We start from the raw sequence: 18,981 nt of genomic DNA, 5'->3' as shown, positions 1-18,981 counted from the left end.
AAAAAAAAAAAAAAAAAAAAAAATGTCAATTGTTGGACCTCTTCCTAAAACTCCATTAAATGTTTGAAGAAGGGTACAAGCATTTCTTTTTTTGAGATGGAGTCTCACTCTGTTGTCCAGGCTGGAGTGCCATAGTATTTTTTTTTTTTTTTTTTTTTGTTAGGGACAGAAAATGGCTCTGTCACCCAGGCTGGAGTACAATGGCATCATCTTGGCTCACTGCAACCTCTCCCTCCCAGCTTCAAGCAATTCTCCTGCCTCAGCCCCCCAAGTAACTGGGATTACAGGCGTATGCCACCACACCCAGCTAATTTTTGTATTTTTAGTAGAGATGGGGTTTCACCATGTTGACCAGGCTGGTCTCAAACTCCTGACCTCAGGTGTCCGCCCACCTCTGCCAACATGCTGTGATTACAGGTGTGACCCATCACACCCCGGTGCAATGGCATTTTTAAACAAATAACCCAGAGATTCTGATGTAAGGATTCACTGAGAAACACTGAACTACAGGATGAACTAAGATCATCTAGAAGCAAGATCAGAATCTAGAAGACTTTGATATATTTGGGAAAAGTGACTTTTGCTGTTAAGAAAGTTTTCAATTTAGTAGCCTGTAATTTAATTCCCAAATCATCAAATAATGTAATATATCACAATAAAAAAATTTAACTTCTCCAAAACAAACTGTTCTGGGTAACAAAGCAAATTTTTATCTTCCTTAGGACACAATCTTCTCAATATTTACATCCATCTCTAATCTCATCCTTGTTCAATCTAACATTTCAATACTTTCAAATATAAAGAACTTGGGAAACTGGGAATTTTCACCTGAAACACACATTAGTAAAATGTAAAATAAGACCAATTATCAGTTTGGCCTACAAAATCATAAAAGGCACTTAAATGCACAGTAGTGTTCAGATATTCTTGATACTAAACTAAATAAGAGATTTTCATTCAATTATATACTATTGTTAAATTAGAATTAAAAAGAAAAGTTCTGCCAAGAGATTGTAAATCATGAAAAGCTCAAATAAATAATATAAGATCCTCTAGGTGGCCTTTAATCAACCCCAGAACTAAAATAAGATCACCCACTCTCCAAGACTTTCTTAAAATTGCTATTAAATAACTCTTCAAAACCTGCCCAATTTTGACAAACATTCTCAAGAGGTTAGCTGTCTTTAACTAGAGATCATCTAAAAATATTAGTAAGAGCCCAAGAGAAAAACAACTCCAAGTCAGAACAACTCATTTTGATTTAAGCCAAGTAGGCCTTTTAACTTTTCGCCAAAGCAAAACTATGATGTATTGTCCACAACAAACCACAACCGCTAAATGGGAAAACAATTTGAAAGAGTCTTCCTAAATTGGGATTTCTTACCTCGAACAAGTTGAGTGCACTTTACTACATGAGTATGTGGGTGGTCAATTGTTAGTTCAAAGCCTTAAAAGAAAAAGTAGCTGGTTAAAAAACTATCAAGAAATTTACATTTTTACAAAGTATTGTAAAAGGACAACTGATTGTGAATTAGAGCTTACTGGTTTCCACATTAAAATATTAAAAGAAATTTATTCCAACAGAAAAATATCACTGTCCCATGAAATACGATTAATTTGAAGATATTTTTTTAAAAAAAAGTTGACTAGGCTGGGCATGGTGGCTCACGCCTGTAATCCCAGTACTTTGGGAGGCCAAGACGGGAGGATCACGAGGTCAAGAGATTGAGACCATGCTGGCCAACATGGTGAAACCCCGTCTCTACTAAAAATACAAAAAATTTGCTGGGCATGGTGTCATGTGCCTGTAATCCCAGCACACTCAAGAGGCTGATGCAGGAGAATCTCTTGAACCAGGGAGTCAGAGGTTGCAGTGAGCCCAGATCATGCCACTACACTCCAGCCTGGAGACAGAGCAAGACTCCATCTCAAAAAAAAAAAAAAAAAAAGAAAGAAAAGAAGAAGAAAAAGAAAAAAAGTTGACTAGAAGAAATTAACTTGAGAGGGAAACTCTGAAGAACTCATCATGTATATATATGTGCAAAAAAAAATCTGTACCAATAACTTTCAAGTACAACTCATGAAATCATACCCTACCTAGAGAAAAATGATAGCCCAAAAGAACAAGGATAAAAAAATATTTATTTTCATATTTTCTAAATTTTTAAAGGCAGCCTATGTGATGAAAATAACAGATAATAACATCATCAGAGTCGCCCATGCAACCACTAAAGCTTCAGTTCTCCCACTGTCACTCTGATGTTCTGAACACTAGTTACCAATTTTAAAAATAAATGCTGTTACAGACCACAACAATAAATAGAAGGAAAAACATTATTTATCTATAGTTTTTATAATTTTTGAAGGTAAATCAGCAAAACTTAAAAAGCAAATCATGAACCCTAGAATGAAAAGAAAAAAAAATCCACTAATTGCTACGTCAAAGGTCAGCTGTACTACCTGCATTTGTTATATGGAATAGGCAAGGTTAAACTCAGTCTACAACTATAATCTAGAAACAGATGATACTACAAAAACTTTCCCAAGTAATTTTCTTCCTATTTAGCAAATTTTTAAAATCATATTATTTTATTGCATAATTTTTTAAAAAAGTTTCAAAGGAAAATAAACTTACCTAAAGTCTGCAAAATTATGCTTTCTAAAATGACCAGATCTTGAACTTGTTGCAAATAAGCCTAAAAGTGAAAAGACAGAAATTATTTCCCACAAAGGCACAATATATAAACAATTCTAACACTCCCTCCCAGGAAACCAAAACAATAAAAGGTATGAATGGAGATAGGAAGTAGAGTTAAGAACTGAAATACAATCTTTATCCTTTATGCCCATTCAGTGAAGATTTTCTTATTTAAAAAAAAAAAAAAAAAAAAAAAAAAGGCAGTACACTGAGAGACATACTTTATTCATATATGGCTACAGGAAAAGCACCAGATATTTGGTTCATTTTCTTCTTCTTTTTTTTTTCTTTCTCTTTTTTCTTTCTTTGGTTCATTTTCGGACTAACTTTAGGTTTTACGGTTCATGTGATTCAGATACAAGAAAATTTAAAGCATATGTTTTTCTTTTTTTTTCTTTTTGAGACAGAGTCTCACTCAGCTGCCCAGGCTAGAGTGCAGCGGCATGATCGCAGCTCACTGCAACCTCCACCTCCCAGGTTCAAGCAATTCTCCTGCCTCAGCCTCCCGAGTAGCTGGGATTACAGATACCTTCCACCATGCCTGGCTAATTTTTGTGTATTTAGTAGAGACGGGTTTCACCATGCTGGCAAAGCTAGTCTCGAACTCCTGACTTCAGGTGATCCACCCACCTCAGCCTCCCAAAGCGCTAGGATTACAGGTGTGAGCCACCGTGCCCAGCTGTAAAGTATATATTTTTCAACATCACCAAAATACATTTGCAGAACCTTCCTACAGTACTGTAAGCATTTAACTGATATCAAACATTTGACTCCTATTAGACCTTCCCCTCTGGGACCATGCTAGGTTTCTAAAAAGTAACAGAAGAGTTCAAAGGAAAAGGTAATAAAAAAATGTTCTCAGGTACATGCCAGCCAAAACTATAGCAACCAGCCACATGTAGCCATTCATCACTTGAAATGTAGCTAGTCTAAATTGACATGTGCTATAACCATAGCACATAACTGGATTTTTAAGACAGTTAGAAAATTAAAAAATGGGCCAGGCACAGTGGCTCATGCCTGTAATCCCAGCACTTTGGGAGGCTGAGGTGGGTAGGTCACGAGGTCAGGAGTTCAAGACTAGCCTGCCCAAGATGGTGAAATCCTGTCTCTACTAAAACCACTTAGCTGGGTGTGGTGGCACGTGCCTGTAATCCCAGGGAGTCCGATGCAGAGAATTGCTTGAACTTTGGAGGTGGCAGTTGCAGTGAGCCAAGACTATGCTACTGCACTCCAGCCTGGGCAACAGAGCAAGACTCCTTCTCAAAAAAATAAAAAATAATGAAAAATTAAAAATGTAGCTGGGCATGGTTGCTCACATCTAGAATCCTAACACTTTGGGAGGCCAGGGTGGGAGGATTCTTCAAAGGCCAAGAGTTCGAGACCAGCCTGGGCAACATGGTGAGACTCCCCCATCTCTACAAAAAAAATTAAAAATGAACTGAGAGTGGCGGCATGCAGCTATAGTCCTAGTTACTTGGGTGGGTGAGGTGAAACAATCACCTCGGCCCAGGTGTATGAGGCTGCAGTGGGCTACAATCTTGCTACTACACTCTAACATAGGCAACAAAGCGAGATTCTGTCTCAAAGAAAACAGCTGGGCACAGTGGCTCATGCCTGTAATCCCAACATTTCGGGAGGCTGAGGTGGGCAGATCACTTGAGTCCACGAGATTGAGACCAGCCTGGGAAACATAGCAAGACCCTGTCTCTACCAAAAATACAAAAAATTAGCTGGGCATCATGGTGCGCACCTATAGTCCTAACTACTTTGAGAGCTGAGGCGGGAAGATCAATTGAGCCCAGGAAGTTGAGGCTGCAGTGAGCCTTGGTCACACCACCACACTCCAGCATGGGCAGCAAAGCAAGACCTGCCTCAAAAAAGAAAAAAAAAAAAAGGCTAAGCACAGTGGCTCACGCTTGTAATACCAGCACTTTGGGAGGCAGAAGTGGGCAGATCACTTGAGGCCAAGAGATCGGGACCAGCCTGGCCAACATAGCGAAATCTTGTCTCTACTAAAAATACCAAAAATTAGCCGGGCATGGTGGCGCATGCCTGTAATTGCAGTTACTCCGGAGGCTGAGGCAGGAGAATAGCTTGAACCCAGGAGGTGAAGGTTGCAGTAAGCTGAGATTGCACCACTGCACTCCAGCCTACGTGACACAGCGAGAGTCGGTCTCAAAAAAAGAAAAGGAAAGAATGTAAAATAACCCATTAGTAACTTTTTAACATTCATTATACGCTAAAATGCCAATGTATTGAATATACTGGGTTAAATATATGTATTACATGTTAAATAAATATTGTATTATACATTTGTTAAATATAGCCTGTATTTTACATATTGGACATTGTATTATATATATAGTTTCCTTTTAAAAAATAGATTTTAGCCGGGCGCGGTGGCTCACGCTTGTAATCGCAGCACTTTGGGAGGCCGAGGCGGGTGGATCATGAGGTCAAGAGATCGAGACCATCCTGGTCAACATGGTGAAACCCCGTCTCTACCAAAACTACAAAAAAATTAGCTGGGCATGGTGGCGCGTGCCTGTAATCCCAGCTACTCAGGAGGCTGAGGCAGGAGAAATGGTTGAACCCAGATGGCAGAGAGAGTCCCCGCACTAGCACCCGGGGATAAAAAAAGAAAAAACAAAACAAAAAAAACAAAATAAAAAAAAAAAAAAAAAAAGATTTTAATAAAGTTTAATGAAAAGTTAAAATTTTTAAATTAAATATGTGGCTCCCACTATCTTTCTATTGGACAGTACTGATCTAGAACTCTAAGAAAATGAGACCTGGGTCGGTAGTTAAAAGACCTAATGTTAACTTTTCTTAAGGAAACAGGAACCCACCATAGGCAGGGTAACATTATTTTGAAAATCACCTTCATCTTAAAACTAGCAAGGCACACTCCTTGCAAGTCATGACCCATGGTCATAAGACATTTGCAGCTAAGGAAGCAGCTTAATAATGCCTGAAAGAACAAACTCCTACAACAAAATGTTCCGATGTCTTGATAGCACATAATGATATATACTTTTTAAATATAGTCATGCTTTGATGTGCTTACACACTAAAATGCCAAAGATAGTTTTCGTTAAATCAACAAAATAATACATTTTGTCACAATGTCAACCCACCCACATGTAGACATACCTTAGCTTTTACATAGATAAGACCCCTACATAAGAAATGCTTAAAAGGCTGGCCATGGGGGCTCACACCTGTAATCTCAGCACTTTGAGAGGCTGAGGCAGGCTGGTAGCTTGAGGTCATGAGTAGAGACCAGCCGGGACAACATGGCAAAATCTGTCTCTACAAAAAATAGAAAAATTAGCTGGGTGTGCCTGTAGTCCCAGCTACTTGGGATGCTGAAGTCTGAGGAGCACCTGAGCTCAGGGAGGTTGAGGATACCACCTTGTGAGTGAGCCACCATCGTGCCACTGTACTCCATCCTGAATGACACAGTAAGATTTTGTCTCAAAAAATAAAATAAATTTTAATTTTTAAAAAAATGCCTAAAGATGAGACATTCCTTCTCTTGCTTTCTGAGGATACCCTACTCTGTAAGTGAGTCGCTTATAGTCAACTATCTCTTCTCACTGTACTCTGTGACTCACCTTGAACTCTTCTGTGAAATCCAAGAACTCTTTCTTGGGGTCTGGATTGGGATCTCCTTTTTCATAACTTTATGATTTGAATATGTCATTAAGAACTTAAAACTATGCTAGTTCTCCCTTCCATATAGGAGAAAATATCTTCTCCCTAACAAACTCACAAGAACTGCAGACTCAGGTAAGAAGTTATATTTTGTTTAATTCTGTTAACTCAATTCTATAGACCAATGGCATTTACTAGTCTCAAACCTGAACAAAGTCCACAGCAATCACTCTTTCCACAAGAGCTACTGGTGTGGCATAAACAGAAAAATGAAGGAAATCAAGACACTGCTATGCAAACATTATTAGGAAGGATTATTACCAAAAACAAAAACTCCCTTGCCTTCCAAAAAATCTCTCTCCAACATAAGAAAACACACAATTCCATTTATTTATTTGATAAAGGACAAGCCACACATTCATTGTAAGAGGCTTAAATAATCTAGTGCCACAAATCCATAATTTTTCTCCAATCACTTACAAGTGTCAGACCTCTCAATTCATCACTCCCCAATCACTGACTCCTAACACCAGGAGAGACTTTTCTTCCTATTTTATTTTTGAGATAGAGTTTGGCTCTGTCACTTAGGCTGGAGTGTAATACCGCCATCTTACTGCAACCGCTGCCTCCCAGGCTCAAGCAATCCTCCCACCTCAGCCTCCTGAGTAGCTGGGACCACAGGCATCCACCACCATGCCCAGCTAATTTCTGTATTTTTGGTAGAGATGGGGTTTTACCATGTTGCCCAAGCTGGTCTTGAACTCCTGGGCTCAAGCAATCCTCCCATCTCGACCTCCCAACGCGCTGGGATTACAAGCGTAAGCCACCATGTTCAGCCTTTTCCTTCCTTAAAAAACTCAAAAAAGGATGGAAAAAATCAAAAAAGCTCTGTGGATATGTGCAGGATAAAGATCTGGAAGAATATATATCGGCTGGGTGCAGTGGCTCATGCCTGTAATCCAGCACTTTGGAAGGCCGAGGTGGGTTGATCACCCTTTATCAGGAGTTCTAGACCAGCCTGGCCAACATAGTGAAACCCCTTCTCTACTAAAAATACAGAAATTAGCTGGGCATGGTGGTGGGCACCTGTAATCCCAGCACTTGGGAGGCCAAGGAGGAAGGATTGCTTGAGCTCGAGGTCAAGAGCAGCCTGGGCAATCTGGCAAAACCCCATCTCTACAAAAACCAGCTGGGCATGGTGGCGCACATCTATAGTCCCAGCTATTTGGGAGGCTGAGGTGTGGGGGGATCACCTGAGCCCGGGAGGTCAAGGCCACAGTGAGCCATGACCACATTATCACACTCCAGCCAAGACAACACAGCGAGACCCTGTCTCAAAAAAAAAAAAGTATTTTTCATAACATTTCTAATGATGAAAAGCTAGAAATTATCTAGACTTTCTTTTTTTTTTTTTTTTTTTTGAGGAGACGGAGTTTCGCTCTTGTTACCCAGGCTGGAGTGCAATGGCGCGATCTCAGCTCACCACAACCTCCACCTCCTGGGTTCAGGCAATTCTCCTGCCTCAGCCTCCTGAGTAGCTGGGATTACAGGCACGCACCACCATGCCCAGCTAATTTTTTGTATTTTTAGTAGACACGGGGTTTCACCATGTTGACCAGGATGGTCTCGATCTCTTCACCTTGTGATCCACCCGCCTCGGCCTCCCAAAGTGCTGGGATTACAGGCGTGAGCCACCGCGCCCGGCCTTATCTAGACTTTCTTAATGGAGCATGGTTACAACTACATACACATGCACATTTATCATTAAATACTAGCCAGACATTTTTGAAAAGCAGAGAATCAATCAGATGGGAAAATATTTGGGATATAGTAAGCAAAAAAAAAAAGAGACAAAATACATGCACACATAGCTATTTATAGAAAAGAAGCCACAAATAACAGTAGTTCACTAGTATACCTGTGCTTCAGTGGTCTAGAACAGGGGTTCCATGGCCTGTTATGAACTAGACTGCACAGCAGGAGGCAAGCAGCAAGCAAGTGAATGAAGCTTTATCTGTATTTACAGTCGCTCCCCATCATTCACATTGCTACCTGAGCTCTGCCTCCTGTCTGATCAGCTCACGGCTCCCACTGACTCTACATTATGGTGAGTTATACAGTTATTTCGTTATGTATAAAAATGTAATAATAGAAAAGTGAACAATAAATGTAATGTGCTTGAATTATCCCAAAACCATCTCCAACCCCATCCCTCCATCCATGTAAAAACTGTCTCCCATGAAACCAGTCCCAGATGCCAAAAAAGGTCTGGGACTGTTGGTCTAGAATACATCTGACAGATATTTTCTTAATTTTTCTGTTATTTTTAAATTTTATTGCAACAAATGTAAAACTTTTACCATAAAATTATGTTTTGTTTTGTTTTGAGACAGTTGCCTGCAGTGGTGTAATCATGGCTCACTGCAGCCTCAACATCCCATGCTTAAGCAACCCTCCCACCTCAGCCTCCCAAGTAGCTGGGACTAAAAATGTGAGCCAGCACACTCAGCTTTTTTTTTGGAGAAATGGGGTCTCACTGTGTTGCCAGAGCTGGTCTTGAATTGGGCTCAAGCAATTCTCCTGCCTCAGCCTCCCAAAGTGCTGGGACTACAGGGATGAGCCACCACATCTGGTTTTTGTTTGTTTGTTTGTTTTTTAATATAGAGACAGGGTCTTACTATGTTGTCCAGGCTGGTCTTGAACTACCCTCAAGTGATTCTCCCACCTTACTCTCCCAAAGTGCTGGGATTACAGGTGTGAGCCACCACATCTGCTCTAATTGTTTCGTTGTTAAGGAAAACACCAACACTAAAAGGTTCTTTTAACAACCCCAATCCAAACTTCAATAAATCAAAGTTACAAAATTAAATTGCATCAAAATACATAAAGATCCAGGGCATGCTTGGGAGTAGGGGAAAAAAAAGAAAAAATAATAAGAAAAACAGATGTGTAATTCATCTCCTACCTCACTTCTAGTATCAGGAAGGGATTCCTGAGGATGCAGACAAGTATGTGCCACCTTAATGACATGTTCCAATTTTTTGGGCTGCTCCTCCACTTTAGCTGCTAGAAACAAGGCTGCTGGAGCCACAGACTGGAGAGAAAATAAATCATATTTGTTATCAATTTATTCATTTTTAGATCAAGGTAGATCTAAAGAGGAGCTAAGTCTCAAATCAACTTATTTGCTTGCCTCTACTTTGTCACCTCTTTACACTTTTCCCCCAGCTTTTAGTATCCTTCCCTCTCCTATCCATTAATCCATGTCTACTTCCAAACACCAATTACAAATCACTCGATACATTTTTTTTTTTTTTTTTTAAAGATGAAGTCACGCTCTGCTGCCCTGGTTGGAGTGCAGTGGTGCGATCTCGGCTCACCACAACCTTCACCTCCCGGGTTTAAGCAATTCTCCTACCTCAACCTCCCCAGTAGCTGGGACTACAGGTGTACACCACCATGCCCAGCTAAATTCATTCATTTATTTATTTTTTTGAGACAGAGTCTCACTCTGTCGCCAGGCTGGAGTGCCGTGGCGCAATCTCAGCTCACTGCAACTTCTGCCTCCCAGGTTCAAGTGATTTTCCTGCCTCAGCCTCCTGAGTAGCTGGGATTACAGGTGCACACTATCATGCCTGGCTAATTTTTGCATTTTTAGTAGAGATGGGGTTTCACCATGTTGGCCAGTATGATCTCAATCTCTTGACCTTGTGATCTGCCCACCTTGGCCTCCTAAAGTGCTGGGACTACAGGTATGAGCCACCAACCCTGGCTAATTTTTGTATTTTTAGTAGAGACGGGGTTTCACTATGTTGGCCAAGCTGGTCTCGAACTCCTGACCTCCACCCAACTCGGCTTCCCAAAGTGCTGGGATTACAAAAAAATTAGCCAGGCATGGTGGCACACGCCTGTAATCCCAACTACTTGGGAAGCTAAGGCAGGAGAATCACTTGAACCTGGAAGGCGGAGGTTGCAGTGAGCTGAGATGACACCATTGCACTCCAGCTTGGGCAACAAGAGTGAAACTGTCTCAAAATAAATAAATAAATAAAACAAAATATAAGCACTATACCTATCACAGTATTAGGAATACACTGTACTGGGGCCAGGTGAGGTGGCTCACGCCTGTAATCCTAGCACTTTGGGAGGTTTAGGTGGGCGGATCACGAGGTCAGGAGTTTGAGACCAGCCTGACAAACATGGTGAAAACCTGTCTCTACTAAAAATACAAAAATTAGCCGGGTATGGTGGCGCATGCCTGTAATCCCAGCTACTCAGGAGGCTGAGGAGCAGAATCACTCAAATCCAGGAACCCAGGAGGCAGAGGTCGCAGTAGGCTGAGATCAAGCCACTGCACTCCAGCCTGGGCAACAGAGCAAGACTACATCTCAAAAAAAGAAAAGAAAGAAAGAAATACACTGTAACTTGGTCTGAGTGGTGACTACATATAATAATGCAAAATGGGCCGGGCGCGGTGGCTCACGCCTGTAATCCCAGCACTTTGGGAGGCCGAGGCGGGTGGATCACGAGGTCAAGAGATCGAGACCATCCTGGTCAACATAGTGAAACCCCGTGTCTACTAAAAATACAAAAAATCAGCTGGGCATGGTGGCGCATGCCTGTAATCCCAGCTACTCAGGAGGCTGAGGCAGGAGAATTGCCTGAACCCAGGAGGCGGAGGTTGTGGTGAGCCGAGATCGCGCCATTGCACTCCAGCCTGGGCAACAAGAGCGAAACTCCGTCTCAAAAAATAATAATAATAATGCAAAATGACAATGCAAAATTTAATCAATCTGTATGATTCAGATTTTTGTGCTTTCCTGTATGTCATACCCCAATAAAAATTTTCTTTTTTTTTTTTTTGAGACGGAGTTTCGCTCTTGTTACCCAGGCTGGAGTGCAATGGCGCGATCTCGGCTCACCGCAACCTCCGCCTCCCGGGTTTGGTCAATTCTCCTGCCCCAGCCTCCTGAGCCACTGGGATTACAGGCACGCGCCACCATGCCCAGCTAATTTTTTGTATTTTTAGTAGAGACGGGGTTTCACCATGTTGACCAGGATGGTCTCGATCTCTTGACCTCGTGATCCACCCGCCTCGGCCTCCCACAGTGCTGGGATTACAGGCTTGAGCCACCACGCCCGGCCTCCCAATAAAAATTTTCAAAACAAAAGAGAGACCAAGTGCAGTGGTCCACCTTCATAATCCCAGCACTTTGAGAGGCCAAAGCAGGTGAATCTCTTGAGCTCAGGAGGTCAAAGTCAGCTGGGGCAACATGGAGAAACACCCTCTATAAATACAAAAAAAATTAGCCAGACATAGTGTCACACCTGTAATCCCTGCAACTCGGGAGGTAGAAGTGTGGGAGGAACACTTAAGCCCGGGAGGTTGAGGCTGCAGTGAGCCAAGATTGTATCACGGCACTCCAGCCAAGAAAAGACAGAAAGGCAAGAGCTCTAGGCTCCAAAACACTACAAATGAAGAAATACAAAAAATATGAGAAAAATATTCACAACAGCTCTAATATACAAACCTGACAACAGCTCTAATATATGAAGAGCTCATATAAATAAGATAATCATAATAAAAAGAGGCCAGAAAGGATGGGCATGATGGCTCATGTCTGTAATTCCAGCACTTGAGGAGGCTGAGGCAGGAGAATCACTTGAGCCCAGGAGTTCAAAATCAGCCTAGGAAACATAACAAGACCCCATCTCCAGAAAAAAATGAAAATTAAAAAAAAAAAATTTTTAGTACCCATCAGTCTTGTTCACTAATGTATCCCTAGTGCTTGATAAGTGGTTAGAACTCAGTATATATGGCCGGGCACAGTAGTTCATGCCTTTAATCCCAGCATTGTGGGGGGCTAAGGTGGGCAGATCACCTGAGGTCAGAAGTTGAAGACCAGCCTGGCCAACATGGTAAAACCTTGTGTCTGCTAAAAATACGTAACTTAGCTGGGCGTGATGGCACAGGCCTTGTGATCTCAGCTACTCAGGAGGCTGAGGCATGAGAATCACTTGAACCCAGAAGGTAGAGGTTGTAGTGAGCAGAGATTCCACCACTGCACCCCCTGGGCAACAGAGGAGACTCTGTCTCAAAAAAAAAAATTTTTTTTTCATTAAAAAAATAATTTTTCCTTTTTTTTTTTTTTGAGACAGAGTCTTGCTCTGTCACCAAGGCTGGAGTGCACTGGTGTGATCTCAGCTCACTGCAACCTCCGCCTTCCGGGTTTAAGTGATTCTTCTGCCTCAGCCTCCCAAGTAGCTAGGACTACAGATGTGTGCTACCACACCCAGCTAATTTTCATATTTTTAGAGAGACGGGTTTTCACCATATTGGCCAGGCTCGTCTTGAACTTCCTGACCTTGTGATCCACCTGCCTTGGCCTCCCACAGTGCTGGAATCACAGGTGTGAGCCCCCTGGCGCCAGTCTAAATGTTTCTTAAAGTAATGAGTATGTGCTGTTTGTTGGGGTGGAAAGAAAAGGACCCTCATCTATAGTGCTGGAAACAATGTATAATCTTTCAGTAGGGCAAAATGACGCTATGAAAATGTTTATATATTGTATACTTTGGGCACAGCAATTTCATCTATAGGAACTTATATCAAAATGCATATGTAAGCACACTATATATGTACAAGACTATCCCATGAAACATAAGCTACAATATAATAAACTAGAACAACCCAAATAGCTATCAATAAAGAGCTGATTAAATAAACTACAGTAACTAAACAAATACCATGTGGCAACTTAAAATAATAAGAAATCCAAATAATAATAATGAGAAATCAATATGGAAAGATGTCAGACACATACTGTTACATCACAGAGGCAAGCTGTGTAACAGTAGCATAGCAAGATGCAATTTTTAAATAGAAATACAGAAGTGACCGGGCGCAGTGGCTCACACCTATAATCCCAGCACTTTGGGAGGCTGAGGCGGGCAGATCACGAGGTCAAGAGATCAAGACCATCCTGGCCAACATGGTGAAACCCTGTCTCTACTAAAAATACAAAAATTGGCCTGGCATGGTAGCATGTGCCTGTGGTCCCAGCTACTCGGGAGGCTGAGGTGGAAGAATCGCTTGAACCAAGGAGGTGGAGGTTGCAGTGAGCCGAGATTGCACCACTGCACTCCAGCCTGGCGACAGAGGGAGACTCCGTCTCAAAAAATAGTAATATAAAAAGAAATACATAAGTGCAAGTTTATATGCACAGAAAAGTGTCTGGCCCATTATATACCAAACATTTATCAATGCTTCTCTCTGGATGGGATTACAGAGGAATTTTCACTTTCCACATACATTTCTGTACTGTCTTAATTTTTACCACGTGAATTTATTACAATACCTTTGGTGATTTTTTTTGCTTTTTTTTGTTATTGTTTTTGTTGTTGTTTGAGACAGAGTCTCACTGTGTCACCCAGGCTGGAGTGCAGTGGCACGATCTCGGCTCACTGCAACCTCCACCTCCCAGGTTCAAACGATTCTCCTGCCTCAGCTTCCTGAGTAGCTAGGATTACAGGTGCGTGCCACCATGCCTGGCTAATTTTTGTATTTTTAGTAGAGATGTGGTTTCATCATGTTTGCCAGGCTGGTCTCACAGTCCTGACCTTGTGATCCACCCAGCCTGTAATACCTTTGTAATCACACACACACACACACACACACACAAATGCCTGAGGACTTGACAGGATATATAACATATCAATGCCACATTGATGATTATGCCACACTTAATGTATTAAGTCCTCTCAAATTTAAATTTGGATTCATCACACCTAAACTTAGAATTAACATGTTAAAAGGTGATTTTAAATCTGGAATCTATTGATTCCAAAATGTGCCTAAAATCAATTCTCTAAAAAGGATCAACAACTTCAGCCGGGCGCGGTGGCTCAAGCCTGTAATCCCAGCACTTTGGGAGGCCGAGGCGGGTGGATCACGAGGTCAACAGATCGAGACCATCCTGGTCAACATGGTGAAACCCCATCTCTACTTAAAATACAAAAAATCAGCTGGGCATGGTGGCGCGTGCCTGTAATCCCAGCTACTCAGGAGGCTGAGGCAGGAGAATTGCCTGAACCCAGGAGGCGGAGGTTGCGGTGAGCCGAGATCGCGCCATTGCACTCCAGCCTGGGTAACAAGAGCGAAACTCCGTCTCAAAAAAAAAAAAAAAAAAAAAAAAAAAAAAAAAAAAAAAAAAAAAAAGGATCAACAACTTCAAATTAATCAATGGATTTTGAAAAAGGTCATGACGTCCAAAAGAATATCCCTACACTAGCCAGGTGCAGTGGCCCATGCCTGTAATCCCAGCACTTTGGGAGACTTGGGTGGGAGGATAGCTTGAGGCCAGGAGTTTAAGACCAGCCTGGGCAACACAGCAAGACCTCCTATCTCTAAAAAATATATATATAATGTTAGAAAGAATATCTCTGTATTAGATAATTACCAGATTATTCATTTATTCAGTAATTTTACTGAAGCTGCTTTTTTTTTTTTTTTTTTTTTTTTTTTTTTTGAGACAGAGTGTCACTCTGATGCCCAGGCTGGAGTGCAGTGACTCAATCTTGGCTCAACTGCATTCTCAACCCCTTGAGTTCAAGCAATCCTCTGGCCAGCCTCTGGAGTAGCTAAGACCACAAATGCATACCACCATATCCAGCTAGTTGTTTTTTGTTTTTGTTTTTTGATGTTTTGTAGAAATGAGGCCTCACTATGTTGCTCAGGCTGGTTTTGAACTCCTGAGCTCAAGTGATCAGTCTCTCAAAGTGCTGGGATTAAGCTGTGAGCCATTACACCCAACCTAATCTACTTCTCTGGAGAATCTACATGGATGTACTAAATCCACTAGACACTTTACAGGAAAACTGAAATGTTGGATTCAGAACAGCAACACGGCACATAATGAAAGTGATCAACCCTAAATTCTGAAGTTCAAATCATAGTGCAGTAGCAAAGACCAACCACAAATGGAATAGGTCATTGGAATCGATCACAAAAGGATTACACGAGATTAAAAAATTATACTTACATTTCGATGGAATTGTGTGAAGGACTGAATCATGTAGAATCGATGCATGTATACTATAGCAGTGTTGATAGTCAATTGTGAGCTGAAGTGTTCAAGTTAAGATCCAAAAACAGACAGGTATAATTCTGGAAAGGATAACCTCTATCTCCTCCCAAAAGGATGAAATGGCCAAGCAAAGTAGATGCTACTAAACGAAAATCATACTTAATCTCTCCAAATCAAAGAGCAGCTCTGTTTTCGTTCACTGAATTACTAACTGCCCACTGAGCTTAGCACATTGCCTTACATATAACGTATTTAATATAAATGTGCTGAATAAATAAACTTCTCAGTATGTATGGATGTAGACAGAATTTTTTTTAAAAAACTATATAAGGCCTGGCTGGGTGCAGTGGTTCACTCCTGGCCTCAAGTGATCCGCCGGTCTTGGCCTCCCAAAAAGTGCTGGTATTACAGGTGTGAGCCACCGTGTCCGGCTGACAACCTTAATGAAAACACACATGCAAAAAGGAAAGCACTTTAAGGATACACTGAAATAGGATTTATTTATTTATTTATTTTTTTGAAGACAGGGTTTCACTCCCACAGCCAGGCAGGCTGGAGTGCAATGGCGCGATCTCAACTGACTGCAACCTCCGCCTCCCAAACTCAATTGATTCTCTGGCGTCAGCCTCCCGAGTAGTTGGAAATACAGGCAAACACCACCGCACCCAGCTAATTTTTGTAGAGACAGGGTTTCGCCATGCTGCCCAGGCTAGTCCTGAACTCCTGGGCTAAAGCCATCCGCCCGCCTCGGCCTCCCAAGTGTTGGGATTGCAAGCTTGAGCCACCGCGCCTGCCCTTTCAAACAAAAAAGGTTTAACTCCGTACTGACAGGATGCTTAGGAAACAAACCTGGACATCAGGAGGAAACAAACTGGCAATAAAAAAGACACCCATTTTGAGATGAACACATCCTTAAGATACAAACATTATTGTCAGCCACACATTTAAATAGAAGCTACACCCAAGAAAATTTTCACATACAGAGTGGAAAAAACTTTGTACTGGTTTTCTCCACCACAAAATAAGTGTATTTCCTGACAAACAAAAATATGTGGGAGAAGTTACCTCATGGGTTTTTGTTTTTTGTTTTTGAGACGGAGTTTCGCTCTTGTTGCCCAGACTGGAGTGCAATGGGGCAATCTCGGCTCACTGAAACCACGCAGCCTCCGGAGTTCGAGCGACTCTCCTGTCTCAGCCTCCTGACTAGCTGGGATTACAGAAACCCGCCACCACGCCGGGGTAACTTTTTTGTATTTTTAATAGAGACAGGGGTTTCATCATATTGTCCAGGCTGGTCTCGAACTCCTGACCTCAGGTGACCCACCCACCTCGGCCTCCCAGACAGCTGGGATTATAGGCGTGAGCCACCGCACCCGGCCGTTACCTCACTTTTGAAACAGAAAATGAAATACACGCCAGCACTCTAAATAACTTAAGGACTTAATATTTTGTAAATTACTTAAAACATTAGATTCGTGGGTATACGCCCCTACAAACCTAAACATCTTTCTTTCCTCTGAAATTCTATAAAACAGCTGCTACTGAGCATCTGAATGCAAAGCATTATGATGGACACAGAATCAAACACAAGAAGTATCATCCCATTTTACAGACAAGACCAAGAATTTGACAGGTCTCTTAAACAGCTAGTAGATGGGAGGAATGGATTTTGGACCAAGGCTGAGACATTAATTCTGGACCACCCTTTGTAACACTTTCAGGTACCGAATTTCTCGAAATTTACACACTAGGTTTGGGAGGCAGCCGTCAACAGAGAAACCTCTGCCAGACACAGACCCCCTAGGGCACAGAGGAAAATAAGTATCTTAAAGTCACCAGAGCAGATAAGAACACAAAGAGAGAGCTGGAGGGGCTGGTTAAAACACAAAGCCAGGAAGGATACGAATTCCCAGCAAGGTTGGTGGCACGGGAGAGCGAGCGGGAAATCAATTCCGCCTCGCTTCCCTAGCGCGAACTGAGTTTCAGCCCGCCCACTGTGGGTTCTCCCAACTAGACATCCAGCTCCTGCCCACCGTCTTCCCCACTTTCTTCCCCCACCAGAGCCTGAGACCTGGACGCCAGAGCATGGCGGGACCAACTCCAAGGCCGAAGGCCTAGGCCGCAAGGATACACGTTAAGACGCTGCCCCATTTCCTGGAGCAGATTGGCCGCCTGCTGGCGATTAGAAAGTTCTTTATCTGGGTCCAGGCCAAAACGACGGGACGGGCTATTTTCCAGCTGTTCTCGAGTAAAATACCACCGTTTGTTGTTGTTCTTCCTGTCTCCCTCCATAGTGCTTCAACCAGAAGGCAGCGGCGGAGGCTGCAAGCACTTCCCAGCGTCACCTACGAGGCGACCCACATCCGCTGTGCGGGGGCAACTGCGACTTGACGAACTTCCGCTGAGCGTCGACCGCCAGGCTGTGACTCGCTTCCGTAGAGGAAGCAAAAGTCAAAGGACCTACTTCCGGAATGCACCTCGTTATATCCCCGAAGCCGAATTAACAGTCTATGACCAGAAAAAAAACCTTGAGCCGAAGACGCAGACGCGTCACGCGGGGTGGGGTTCGAAGTTCTCGCTTAAGCACCGTGTATCTTCTCGCGAGAACCGGAGTGAGCGTTGGCGCCCGGGCTTAGGCTGCCAGGGCGCAATTGTAGTGGGATGAGGCGCCCGCCCACGCGCCGCTTGGCGGTTCTTAGGAGAACTTCGTTTGTGATGGCAGTGGTGATGTAAAATGGGGCGGCAGCTGGAGAACTTCAAAGAGAAAATAGGTGAGGCTGTCAGAAACTAAAAAACAGAATCCAATGGCGGGGCTCTCTCGTATACCGGAACATAAAGCAACTAGAAAGCTGTTACATTGTTGGTAGCAATGCGAAATACGACAACCCATTTGGACAGGTCGCTTTAATGTGTAGACGAAGCCATGAAAACATTTTCACATTTCGCCACAGTGATCCAACTCAAAGGAATAAAATGAAATTAGTAACCTTAAGAGCTTACATGTCCCAGGCACAATATTGACTTAAATAAACTGTTTCATTTATTCGGCACAACTCTAAGAGATAATTTTTAAATCTCTGTTTGCGAATGGGTGAACTAAATCTGCCCCTGGAGTGTGGAAGGCCTCCACCACTACCCCTCACTTACACGATTTACAAGTTCCTGCGCTCTGCGAAGATACATCCCAGCTCCAGCGTCTGATAGCTGTTTGGTCCTGGGCAAGATAGTTGACCTCTCTGTGCCTCTTTTGTGTGATAATACCTATGTTTTAGATTGTGAAAGGGAGTAAAGATTTTATGAATAGAAATTATTTATAATAGTACTGAATAATTTCTAATTATTCAGTAGCTCTTATTGTTACAATATTTGTTACATTGTATTGACATTGAAGGCAAGAGCAATGCCTTCATTTTTGTATGGCACCTACCTAGTATGGCCCTGGCCCTAGTAAATAGTCCTTAAATCTTTGTCAGATAAATGTGCAGAACACCTCACAATACAGAAACAGGATCTGGTAGTTTGTCCGCACTACACCACTAA

At 42.4% G+C, this 18,981-nt stretch overlaps 1 protein-coding gene across 2 annotated transcripts in view; it reads right to left on the bottom strand.

Annotated features, from left to right (window-relative positions):
* CCNT1 (cyclin T1) overlaps nt 1–18,098 on the bottom strand; it is a 24,733-nt gene extending 6,635 nt beyond the window's left edge. For both annotated transcript variants that reach the window (XR_004274059.1, XM_032294956.1), the window contains exons 1-5: nt 17,573–18,098; nt 15,397–15,478; nt 9,324–9,452; nt 2,636–2,696; nt 1,385–1,447 (exon numbers count right to left, since the gene is read on the bottom strand). Coding sequence is in view for 1 of the 2 variants with exons in the window: in XM_032294956.1 (XP_032150847.1) it covers nt 1,385–1,447; nt 2,636–2,696; nt 9,324–9,452; nt 15,397–15,478; nt 17,573–17,733 (496 nt within the window). In the remaining variant the exon portion in view is untranslated. The remainder of the gene's footprint in view (nt 1–1,384; nt 1,448–2,635; nt 2,697–9,323; nt 9,453–15,396; nt 15,479–17,572) is intronic.
* Nucleotides 18,099–18,981: the final 883 nt, after the last annotated feature.

This window comes from Sapajus apella, unplaced genomic scaffold, assembly GCF_009761245.1.
Source record: "Sapajus apella isolate SASKATOON/1434 unplaced genomic scaffold, GSC_monkey_1.0 scaffold2, whole genome shotgun sequence".
NCBI classification, from domain to species: Eukaryota; Metazoa; Chordata; class Mammalia; order Primates; family Cebidae; genus Sapajus; species Sapajus apella.
The sequence above is the reverse complement of the archived record's forward strand: the minus strand, read 5'-3'. Positions and strand labels throughout refer to the sequence as shown.